This window comes from Vidua macroura, chromosome 2 (genome assembly GCF_024509145.1).
Source record: "Vidua macroura isolate BioBank_ID:100142 chromosome 2, ASM2450914v1, whole genome shotgun sequence".
In the NCBI taxonomy this organism is placed as follows: Eukaryota; Metazoa; Chordata; class Aves; order Passeriformes; family Viduidae; genus Vidua; species Vidua macroura.
In genome coordinates this window covers 105,780,094-105,792,862 of record NC_071572.1, presented here as the reverse complement: position 1 = coordinate 105,792,862, position 12,769 = coordinate 105,780,094, and the positions used below count along the sequence as shown (strand labels likewise).

Sequence of the window (12,769 nt, the reverse complement as noted above, 5' to 3'; positions counted from 1 at the left end):
GTGTCCGCTGGGAAGCACAGGGAGCTGCGTGATGCCTTGACAGTTGTCCCACTTCCAGGGCTGGATGCTGTGGCTCCGGGGAGCTGCAGGCAGGGCAGAAGCCAAGTGGGTACAATACCTGAAGGGTATTGTACTCTCCTGCCCAGAGAATTTTTCCTAATTACAAACTGGGGAGAGGAAAGCAGTGAGTCTAATCAGTTTCTGTGGAATGGGAATTGTGGAAGCATGCATGAGCTTTCCAACTTCTTGAAGCCTTTCCCTAGTCTGGTTTGTAGCAACGTCTGCCTTAGGGGTCATTAGACAAAACATTTTTGCATTCAGAGTTGCCAGTTATGTAGCCAGCATACCTTCACTGCTTAAATGGCAGAGCCTTGTACTCTGCCTATCATCCATAATTTCTGCAGGTGATGACTCTGGTTATATTATTACTTAGAGCACTGTATAAGGAAGCAGAAGAAAGTAGATTCTCCTGAACACTCCAAACAGGGCAAATGGTGCCAGCTCAGCTTTTTGGTGCTCTGGGCACAAACATCTCCAAGGGTGCAGTGGTCACTTGGGTTAGAATTTGCTATGAAGGAGTACTGAATCAGATGGTAAAGAGCTATACAAGTTATTTAGTGCCATTAGTAAATAGTTTCCAATTATGTCAGGTTCTGTGTGAGTAGGAAAGCAACTTGAGCTTTTGTTTCTTGTGGCCAGTTACTGCTGTGCAAGTGAAACAACACCTCTCTACAACTTGTGACTTGTCCTGGTCAGTGATTTGTAATTGAAACTATTATCCCATCAAGGGATCTGAATCTCCCTATTTTGTGTCACTTGGTAATATTTTACCTGTGAAACTAGTTGGGATTAGTCAGATTTCAAGGAAATTAAATTGTGCAGCAGAGCATTTGTTCCCAATGTTTAAGGGCTCTGATTGCAGTCCCAGCCACTCGCAGATGACTCCTCAGGCAGCTGAGTGGGTGGTGTTTCAAAGAAACTATTTGCTGAAGTCAAAACACTTATGCTATGCCTTACTTAGCTGTAGGAGATCAAGATAAAATTAATTTAGGATTTCTGTTTCCCGGTACAATAGCTCAGGTGGGAGGGAAGCAGATACCTTAGACTAGGAATAAAGGCAACTGGTGGGAATACACAAAACTACTGAATTGTTTTGCCTGCTAAAGAAGATGCCAATTCTGGGGCACAGCTGGTGGTTTGTGAAACATGTCAAAAAGCTTATGTTGTGGCTGCTAGCACTGCACTTCTTCTCCAGATAAATAAAATGCCCTTCCACGTCACTTCCAATCCTGTAACTGTCAAGACCAGAAACCATTCATCTATACTGTAAAATACAAAATAAAGCTTGCAATTAGTTTATTTTTACATATTCTTCCCTCTTTCTTGTTGGTACATGAGGAAAATTCAGACTTACTAAAAGGACACAGCTTGAAATGAGCTGTTTGGTCTTGCCCTGGTTTCGTCCTTGTACTCTGTAATTCAAAATGAAGTTGCTTAGGCATTGCAATATCTATTGCTTCGGACCTGAGTTGTGGTTTGGGTGACCTCTTTAAGTAACCTATTTAAATTTAATGATCTTGTATTCCTGTTTAAGATGAGAAAACTCACTGTTTAAAACACAGAACTTCAAAAAACAAAAAAATGCTGTGGATTCCCATACTGTCTCCAGCCCATTTGGGAAAAAAAAAATTATGGCTAAATATAAGTGCTTTGTATGGAAACAGAGTAATAAATGTTGTGTTTGGGAGTTATGAGTGTCCCCCACGGCTGATGCTTTGGCAGCCTCTGTCCCCATCTCTCTGTGCCTAAATGTGACTGTCTGTTTGGTGCTCTGCAGTGACTTTCTAAGTGTTTTCCATCAGAAAGCTGAGGAACCTTCTAAGGTGCCAGATGGCTATTTTCTTATTCTTTACTCAGGAAAGTAATTGAGGTGAGAAGTCTGCATCAGTTAAACATTTTTTTTTTTAATAAGTTCTAACAAAAAGCTCTAGAAACGTACAGTTGAGTTATGAATGTAGTTTTTGATAGGTTTGAACAGTTGTGATGAGAAACACTATATTTATATAATCTGTACACACACTGTTGCTAGGATTGAAGTACATATTTCTACATCCCTTTGATTTACCAAAAAATAGGTGCAACTATTGTCCAATTGCCTAGTATGAAGCAGACCTTAAAGCTACTTATTAAAATGTTTTTTTCAATATTTTTCAGACTGAAGTTAAGATCACCAATGATGGTTCTTCATTTGCAGCTCATGTAGGGAAAAAAATCCTCAGCTCGATCATCAATATGTCTGTTGGTTTTCATTTAGCAGCAAGACAATGAAAATTTTGATTCTTGTGCAGATAACCTACAGCTGTGATCTTACTAGATTTGCATACTTGAAAGGCATCAAAGTTCTAGACAGCAATTTTATGTTTTTAAAATCAAGGAATTGAATTTTTTTAGGTGTATTACTTTAAGTATGATCTTTGCACATCTGAACTGGGTGGGCAGGCAGGAATCTCAGCCAACCCACTAAAATCCTTTATTCCTAGATGAAAGGGCTGGAAGGAGGGTTACAGCCTTTATACTCAACATTCCCTTTTGTTGCCTATTAGAAATTAACATAATTTCCCTGGCCCTGCTGTTACCTCAGCAAGCTGGGATTTCAACTGACATTGACAATTGTGTTGTTACATTCTACATGTGAATTTAATTCTGTCAACATCTCATGTCTGTGCCAACCATATGAGCTTGTTCATTTGCTGCTGGCTTTGTGGTTTGTACATGGGGGGAAAATTGCTGAACGTGCAAGGAGGCTGAGGACATCCTTAATGCCTGACACGGCTGACAGAAGTTTACTCAGTAGCAGTAAAAACATTAACAAAAGAATCCAAAGGCAGAGGACTCTTATTAAAAAGCTGGAGAATTAGGGTTGATGTCCTGGCACTGTCATGACATAGCTGAGTGGTGTTTTTTTTAATTTACTTTTTATTTTCTACTGTCATTGACATATCCTCTTCGTTCATCATCTCTAATAGCTGTTAGAATGAAGCGTTCTGTTGACTCCTTGTGACTTTTGGAACTAGGGTTTCCCATCGCACTGTCATTTTTTTAAAAGCTATCCTTGGCAAGTCTTTTCAGTCTTCACCAGATGTCCATCTAGTACTTTTTTCCCATTTCTTTCATAATCTTAGGAAATTTTGAAGTAGATATATTTAAAGATAGTTATCTTGATGAGACCATCTGCGGTTGTCTCTGTCCCCTGCTGCTTCCTGTTTTGTAATTCTGTCCTGACAGCAGTCACTCTTCCAGTACTTCTGCTGCTCCTTGAGTATTTCAGGTTGTAGGAAAAATAATAGTTGACCAAATCCCATTATGGGGCTTCCTGAAAGTGAAAGATCCCCCAAAGTCATTGCCAATGCTAGGGGAAGTGTCCTTATCACTCCACTTGATACTCCCTCAGCACCTTTTTCCTGCTGCTCACTGCAGGTGTCTTGGAAGGTATTCTCAGAGTGAGATAATGGAAATAACTCTAGATGTTTTGAGTATTTTCCTTCACCATTACTGCCATTGGAGGTGCCTAACCCTGTATGTGACAGGCTGAAGTACAACCAGAGAGGTGGAAAGCTCCTTGGCATCACTGGCCCTGGCGTTTGGTGTTTCTGACGCTTTGCTTACAGCTCCCCACCTACATAGGTGCCTGACCTTCCTCTTTCTATCACATGCTGCCTTTTTATTCCTGACTGTGGTATGGATTTCACTACTGGAGCAGGACAGAGTTTTAGGCAGGTTTTTCTTTTTTACTGAGCGTGGTATATTGCTTTTGATCACGCTTTTGTAGAGGGTCGTTCTGTCACTTTCTATCATGTTTTCTGTTCCTAGCCAGCTTTCCTTGTCTCTGCTTTAGGCATTAGGCACTTTAAACTACATTTCATACAGTGTATTTCAAACTGGCCCCTGGTTTTCCAGCTTAAACTTAATGGGGTTATGATTGCAAGTACCTGGGCAGACAGTAGTTTCTTATTAACTGATAGTTTTCCTTGCACGATCCAAAGGACTTAACACATCTTGTTTATAAGTTACAACACTGGGGGGTGGATGGTTTCAATTTTTTTTATTATTATTATTTATTTATTCTTTATCACAGCTGCACAAACAGCCTCTAGCTGCATGCTAAGGTTCACTTGCCAGACTTCATTTTTCTTTATTTTAATAATTTTTTATTGCTAGAGATTTGCTTGGATGAGAAGGAAAGTAAAAGGAAATCAAGACTGAAAGTATAAGGGCAGTGCAGCAAGGGAGAACAGATTGTGTTTGCCTTTTAGCTCATTTAAGCATCAGATTTTAGAAAACATTTGCTTTTCCAAACAACAGGGGTATCAAGAACTATTTCCCTGTCCCAGCTCATCTCTGTGTGCCACGTAGCAGAATTTTCTCCATAAGCAGGGTATGCTAATTTTCTCTGGACTTGTTCATGAAATGGAGCAAAGAGGAGCTTAATGGAGAGACATCATTACATGAACCCTGCCTGCACACGTGCTTTATCCCTGAGAAAAGCTGAATTTATACATGTTTTGGAGTGTAAGAGCACTGTTTCTTCAGGCTCTTCCAGTAGAATGTGATAGGATGAACTACGTGTGGAGCAGTTAAACTGTATTTAGAAGGCATATGTTTGCTAATTATTAGCTTGAGGACTATAAATTGAAGAGGTAGGAAATAGAAGCATTGTGCAATCCATGGTGCAAAGACAGGAATACAGAAAGGACACTTCTGGCCTCAGTGTTCAGTCCCAATTAATGTGCCTCTTAATATTCCCTACAATAATAATAATGTGAACAATAGCTAGAATGAATTTCAGGGAACAGCAGGTTCTCATGCCAGGTGATAGCTTGAAATAGAAAGAAGCCAAAGGTCGTGATTTCCAGCCAAGCAGAACTTGGTGCTGCTTTGAGTTACTCTTCCAAGCAAAGTTTTGGGAATGTGCTCAGTTCCTTTTACTGTCAGGTGCAACTGGAAGATTCCATTTGATGTGTAATTCTAATTGCAGTGTGACAGTGTGCAAGGAAGAAAGTGAGATGTTGCAGAAATAGCCTGAGTCAGTTGTTTTAATTACTGCTCTTATGGAGAAATTATTGTGTCATTGAGGTACGTCTTAAAAATCTGTGAGGATGGGTATAATTATACAAAGGCCTGTAATAAGCTGAAATTCAGTAAGAAAATGAGATGTTTCCAGTAAACACAATACATCTGTGTACGTTTGTGGATTATTAATTAGGAAGAGTTGTTTTCTGGTGTATTATCATGTTTGCAAAATTAATATTAGTGACTGTTGGCAGCATTTAGGTAAAGGCAGCATGTAGAAAGTGCATTTTTTAGCATGGAGATGTGGCAAAAATGATGAGCTATCATTTTTCTTACAATACCAGTCTTAGGATATGAACTCAAATAATATAGAGCTGATAGAGAACTGTAACTGGAACAAAAAATTATTTTTTATTATCTTTGTACAAAACATTATCCCCAGAAAAGTCAATAACAACAGTCAAGGAACTAGAACTGATTTCTAAAGAAATGGTGAAATGAGCAGGTGTGCAGGTTGGGATGAGGCACTTTGAGAAAACTGAGTGTTCATGGCAGTAAACAACAGAACTGTGTGGTTCTTTAACAGTGCAAGTTACTGGTCTGAAACTTAGGAAAGAGGCATTTAGTGGATTTTGACAGGTACTTTAAAAGTGCAGTGCAGTAGGTATGCACTGGGAAATCCATGAGAGACTGAAAATTTCCTGTCAAGTTAAACTTACAGTTATTTGTAGTCCATGAATAAATGAAGTTCTAATTTGCTGCACCAGTGCACCTTTTTGCTATCAGACACTGGTATAAACCTGAATGTGAATGAACACAAATTGGGTGATGATCTGAATAGTGCATTTAATTACTGTGTGTTACAGTAATTAGCCTCTCGTTGCTATAGATTAATGATATTCTTTCTTTTTGTAGTATGACATCGCACACAAGATTGGTGACATAACAGTGGTATAAACATGAAGAAACAGGCATCAGTTTTTGCATGACTTTCCAGTATGGTGAAACTGAAGTACATTATGAAATGAAGTGCTGGGTTTTTTTTTTACTTGATCTCACTTTAGATTCAAGATTTTTAAGTAGGCTGTATTCAGTTTTGTAAGTACCAAATTTTTTTCTTTTTCATATTTTCAATGCAAAATTTACAAAGCCACTCCTGATATTTTTCTTACTACTTTTGTATTTTGAAAAGCGCCATCCCTCTTCTCTGCTTCCCCCACCCCATTCCTGAAGATGAAAAAAATGGTGAAGTTAACAAAATCAACTCAGGTAGCAGAAATATAGGCTTAAGCAGCGAGGTGTTAAAGAGATTGTAATCTGAAATAGAGTAGTTTTGGGTTTTCCTAGCTTTCTGGTCTGCTGATTTCATAAGGAAGTGTGTCACCTATTGAATGCTGTAGTGATACCCATGAGAGCTGACAAACTGTGTGCAAAATGCGCTGTGTTTTGAGATTGTATATATTTTATAACAATAAAATATACATGAATGTTACAGTTAACACTTGCTTCAGCATAATCTGTTAATGCAGGTGGTGTGGTAATTCCTGTCTGTGCACTTCCTTGTTCCTCCTGCTCCCCAGTTGACCATGCAGGAGTCCAGAGGGAAGAAGAGTATGCTCTTTAAACCAGGCTGGTTATGGGGTCCCTATTGCCTCCTGCACTGTGGAGACTTGGGTACTGATTTCATAATGAAAATATTAATTTACTTAACCATGTAAGGATAAGACCACTGTAATCTGATCTAATGGACTGGAATTGACTGAATCAATTTTTGGAGCCTGGTATCCCGCTGGTACTTGGGCATTTTTGGTGTCTCATTACCTGTCACAGTCCACATAAATCAGAGCACACTGAAGGACACACAGAATTTAGGCAGTAGCAGTAAACATATGTAGACTCAAGCCTGCCTTTAACTACATCTGTCTGTGCTCTTGAGAAATACTCGTGCTGGTTTCTAACTAATGTAAATAAGTAGTTAATCATTTAACCATTAATCTAGGGGCATGTGTTACGCTGTGGTGTGAAGGCAACCAAATAATCCGTTGTGAAACTGGTGGTTATAATCTTGAAAAGTTATTAAATTATTTTTGCTTCTGTTTTTGAGAGGAGCACAGCTAATTCTAGAATAAGCTCAGATGCTGTCAAGCAAAAGTTCCCTTTAATGAGTTTTGTCACTGCACATGAACTGTCAAGAAAATCATCTAAGGAAACAGGAATAACTTCTTGAGAAAAATGGAAGTGTGTAGGGTTTCTAAATATCATAGGCTCAAGTAGCCAATTAAAAAAAAATGGTTCCAAGTCTAAGTTCAGCATTGTAATTACAGAAAAGATACTTTGCCTTTAAGAAGCAATTGCTTTTGTGCCAAAATATTTCATTCCTCATTCTCTCCTTTGACTCCACGCTGCCTAAACTTGTCTCTGAGTGAATCTGGCAAGTAATTAATCAGGGTAAAATTCCATTAGGATCAGTATGAAAGTTGCCTTGTCAAGGGGCAGCAACTGCCTGTTCTGTTTAGTGTATGTTCTGTAATGTAATGATATGTAGACAGAATTTACCTTTTATGCTATGGTGTGCTCCATGTAAGATGAGAAAGTGTCTTTTCCTGCCCTCAGTGATCACTGTCATCTAAATGCTTAATTGCTGGTGTTTAAGAAAGTAGGAGAAAGGTAGGAGTAACTGGACAAGCTTATAGTTTTGATTTAAAAGTTAATTTTGTAGAACTTTTTTTTTCTGCAGAAATATTTGCAAAGCTTGCTGCACTAAAATATGTTCTTAAAGGAATAAGTGAAATAAACTTTTTTGTACTTAAATTTCTATCCAAATTAATATATATTGTAAGTTAAAAAAAATATATATATTATTGCTGTCATTGAAGGTAATATGTGTCAATTTTGCAAAGAAATTTGCATTTTTTTTCCCCTTCAAGAAATCAGTAACTGTAAAACTTTCTTGTCATCTCTCTGAGGAGTTGCTTGGCTAATCCCCATCCTCTTACCAGATATCCAGATACTGATTTTTTTGGAAGGTGCTTTGTGTTGGGTAGTTAGTCCAGAAGTCCACCCTGCCTGAGGTCATCAAGTACAGGCTGTTACCTTCATGTTGCTATGTTGTTATGGTGTAAGGAGGACACGAGTTTGAAAGCTTGTCTGATGCCACACAGAAACTCTGAAGATTTATTCTCACTCTGTTCTCTGCCACCTTCCTCAGGCTTGAAAGATGTGATGGTTAAGCCTGGGGGTTGTGCCTCTATAGATTATTGTGGCTGTTTAGGAGTGGCTGGAAATATCAAGGAAAGTTTTACTTGGTATAGGTTATTTTTTCAACAATTTATCCTTTGTAATACATAGAACAGCTTGGTCAGCAGGTAGAAAACTCCCTGACTCTCATTCCAGCACTATTAAATGAAGAGAAGTAGTGCATTTCACATACTTTACTTCTTGCCAGGGCTTGCTTGTTACAGGAGAGTCTAAGTGTTTGGTAGCTGTGCTCCTGTTCACACCCAAAGGAAACTCATGTGATGTTTTGCATGCTGGTCTAGACCTGGAGAGTCAGAAAGCCTGAATGTCACAAATACCAGCTGTATCTTTGCTGCAAAGAGATTAACTAGAAGTGCTTTCCCTCCATCCTTGCATAGGACATTATTCTACCAAACGAGAGCTGTGAGATGGAGCTGCTCCTTCTCTCCGTTTAGTTTAGACCACTTCTGAAACAGCTCTGTTTCTCCCAAAGCCATTATAATTACAGGTGTCTGAGGAGCAGTGCTGTGCTCAGCCATTCCCATGCTTCCTGGGATCTTCTCTGTGGTGGCCAGGCCTTGCAGTCATATGGAACTTTGGAAAAAGTGTGTTGGTTCTGTGGGCTCAGACTGCCATGACTGCCATGGTGGCATCTTGCACGCTCCATACAGTATAAGGTGAGCCAGGCAGTTCACCAGGTGAACTGTCCCATGGTCAAGGGGGGATTTGGATTCAAACAGTGCCCTGCAGGCAGTATGGCTGCAACAGGCTCAGAAGCTATGCCAGTGCAAGGCAGTTTCACATTGCTACAGCTGTATCCATGTCTGAAGTGGTATCGTAAGTATCTGCATAAAATTAAGAAGCCTCAAATTGTGACTCCAGCATGTGCATTTTGAATGGCAGCATTTGGCACGCTGCAGAAAGATTTGGCCCGGCCTGTCTTGACTCTTCTTTCCTGGCCTTGGGCTCCCTCCTGTCCTGTCAGCATAAGCACTGGTGCAGTTGCTGTGAGCCACATCAGAGACACGATATGGTTTAAAATTGCTTTCACATGGTGAAGTGTAGTTTGAACTTGGGTACATTCATCATTCAGTTCAGCAGGCAGCTGCTACTGGTATTTGTGCTGACAACAGGGGAAGGAGGCAGTGTGAAAGTGGAAAGAAGGATCAAAGTACAAGAAAAAAGCAGACAACAAAGGACTTTCAGCAGTGGGGCTAAAAGGGCCCAAGGCACTCAACTGCCCTGCTCTGCACAGGGATTGGCCCAGGCAAACTCCAGAGGATCTTTCCAGCTTCAGTGCTCTGTGATCCTGTAAAAAAAGATGCATGTAGCCAAATTCTCTCTGCATTAAAAAAATGGTGATCATCAGCTGTGGTGCTCAAAGCTACAGACTCCTCAGCTTTTGGCACTGGTGTTTCCAGGCACCTCTACTCTCCTACCATGTGCAGAAGCCCTTTATTCTGCGTAGGATGCACAGCTTGCATTGTATTGCACGTGCATCCCATTGCTGCCACACGTATGAGCCCTCTTGAGTGTTCATGGGTATGACAGCGTGTTCCCAGGGCACCCTGCTCCAGTCAGTGCCAGGACAGAGCACGCTGGCAGCAGTTGCCATCTTCCTTTTAAGACTTAAAGGAGATGGTAGTTGATAATGCTGATGTTGTCATCAACTATGAGCTTGCAAAAAATGTATGCAGTTATTTCATGTGACTCTGAAGTAATCCTGAGTCTCGCCCTAAGGCATCTTGTGGAACATCCACGTGGGCAAACTACCTTTGGCATCAGCAGCCATGCAGGTGGGTGACTGGCACTGCAGTTCCCTCAGCAGGCTCCAGCTCCCATATGTTACTGACAAAATATAGGTGGGTCAAACACAAACAAAGGGAAAGAACTTACTTCAATCCCAACTCCAGTAGCATGTGGAAGGTAAAGAGGGAAATCATTACTTAAAAGGAAGCCACACAATCTTTCTCTATAACTCAATGCCACATTCAAAGATTGCTTGTTAAAATCTGCAGGCTGGAGACCCAGCTCACTGGGTTTTAACAACACTCTTAGCATAGCATAACTGCAACTTCAGTGTCATGCATTCCAGTTCATTTCTATTCCTCACATGGCTTTCACTGTTTACAGGAAAATGGGATACAAAAAAATAAAATAATTTATTTTGAATGGCTTGTTTTTGCAATGCAGTGCAGGTTGCATTAACACTCAGGAGGCAGCTAGACGTGAGCTGACACTGACTGTGCAAAAAGATTTACAATGAGCTGTATGTACCATGTTCTTTATTAATAATTTTCCTGTTACAAAGTAAATGGCATTAACTACAATTATCACAACATAAGCCATAAAATTTGGGCTGGCAAAAACATAACAATGGGATTCCTGCCGTTTTCATTAACACTTCTGCATTTTACCTTTTCTGAGTATCTAACTTGGCAATGTCTTCTCTCTGTCCTCATGACTGAGTCATTATTAATGCAATAAGAATTTGCTGTCCTTACAGAGAAATTGTGTTCCCTTCACAAATGTTTTTCTGACCTTTTTCCTCTTATCAGAAGTCCAACTTTTCCATAAACTCCAATGGTCCTACATCTGAGGTTAACAGAAAAGAAGATGGAAATTCTAATAAATCTTACGTCATGCGCTAACATGGAGATGAGGTGCATGGAAGCCTTGCAGGACTCCTCAAAGGAGTGAGTTGCTGAATCTGGGAAGGGGAGCACTAACACACCAACTCCTAGCCTATGACAGACAAAAAGTTTCACACTTTCAAATCCATATTTCCGTAATTTTTATACATCATTTTATAATTTAAATCAGGAATTAGGCATAGAGAAACTATGAAGTGGTGTGTTTAGAAGTAGCTAGGCTAGTTTCAAACCTTAGAGCAAAATTTTAGACAATTAACTGTCTTTAACAGTAAGCATTGCCTGTCATAATCCCTCCACATGCAAAGCATTGGTCTGTAGCAGTTGTGCCCTGGATTAGCTTCAAGAACGCAGTCTGAAACCATGGACACCATGCCCTGTAGTGCTGGCTGCCATCCTGGGTGGTTCTAGTCCCAGGGGTGAACCAGAGCTGACGGGGGACTTCTGTTCTCTGCCTCTCCCCCAAATCAAAATCTTGGCCTTTTGTGAGAAGTTTGAATTGCCACAGAGTTCCAAGCTCTTGGCCTCTCGCCCTGGACCATGTGCTGCAGAAGGCTGGGGAGGTGGGGTGGTTACTTTCCTAGGACATAGCAGATGTCCTACATTGTCAAGTTTCTGGGGGCTGAATTAAATGAGCTTGGGTAGGCTTTTACTGGGGTTAATTTGATGGGTGTGTGTGTATACAGTTTCTACTATGCCAGCAGAATGATCTGTCAGCAGAAACGTAGGTAGGTAGGTAGGTAGGTAATACCTTCAGCTTTTCCATCTGGATACAGAAGAGGAGGAGATGCTGTTGGGAAGCACCTGGGCAGAGCAAAGGTGTGGTAAGCAACAAGTCTGTCTTGATGTCACAAGACACATTCCAATGACTGTTGTGCAGATCTCTGCAGGAGCTGTCTGACCATTTCTGCTGAAGTTCCTGGACTTGGCCTAGTTTGTATACTAATGAGAAATGGAAATGCTAACAAAAAATCTGTATTTGTAGTATGAACTATTTGTTGTAATGACAATCATTACACGTGATTTTCTATACTGCTGATAAGAAGATTAAATGGTAATAGTTTAGCCTTTCTTTAAAAAATTTGGAGACATGTAAGAAAGAAACTAGGAGACATCAGGTGGGTGCAGTGGGCTCCTCTTCCACCCAGATCCAGGGGACAGTGGTGGTATGGGCCAGAAAGGGACCCTGGAGGGTTTTGAATGCCTTGTGATGTCAGAGTTTTCTACAAAAGTGAGGGTTTCCACCTTTCCCAGACTCCCTGACTACTGCTGTAAATGGATGGAAAACTCATGTTTTGCTTTTTTTGCCTTGAGTAGCACGATAATGGCTGACACAGCATGGAGCTTCAGGGGACCAAGGGGAAAATGAGATTCAGAACCACTTTCCCTGCCTCCTAGGGGTCAGGATCCACTCAGGATCAACTCCACTGATCCTTTTAGTTGGAAAGAAAGCCTGACTGTCACTTGACCTAAGACAATGCTATTACTATTCATAAAAGGCATTGCACACAAGTAAATTGTTGTCCTATTGTATTGCACTAAAAAGCCATATTTTGGCATGTCAGTGAGTTGCCTGGAGGAAGGAAATGCATGGAAGAAGATGAAGGATGTGTCGTACACTGAGAGCAATGTCGGGTTCTCTTCAGAATGATCTGGCTCGGCACTGCGCTTCCATGCGGAAGAATAAGGATTAGGTTTGTCCTGCTGTGAGGTGATTCATGTGTGGGGAATGTGCGTGCTCAGAAACAGCGAGATTTCAAGAGTGCATCACTGAAGAGAGGCTTGTAATAGGAATCAGCAATAAAACAATA

General features: G+C 40.5%; 1 protein-coding gene and 1 long non-coding RNA gene across 2 annotated transcripts in view; one reads left to right on the top strand and one right to left on the bottom strand.

The window, feature by feature from the left end:
• Positions 1 to 6,569, top strand: part of CXADR (CXADR Ig-like cell adhesion molecule) — a 32,859-nt gene extending 26,290 nt beyond the window's left edge. Inside the window, exon 8 of the mRNA XM_053970473.1 lies at positions 5,986 to 6,569. Coding sequence (XP_053826448.1) covers positions 5,986 to 6,027 — 42 coding nt within the window. The 3' untranslated portion in view covers positions 6,028 to 6,569. The remainder of the gene's footprint in view (positions 1 to 5,985) is intronic.
• Positions 6,570 to 7,383: 814 nt separating this feature from the next.
• On the bottom strand, positions 7,384 to 8,156 carry LOC128803467 (uncharacterized). Its single transcript, XR_008435724.1, has 3 exons — positions 8,067 to 8,156; positions 7,627 to 7,711; positions 7,384 to 7,498 (listed from the first exon to the last, which is right to left on the bottom strand). It is a non-coding gene; the product is annotated as an uncharacterized LOC128803467 (long non-coding RNA).
• Positions 8,157 to 12,769: the final 4,613 nt, after the last annotated feature.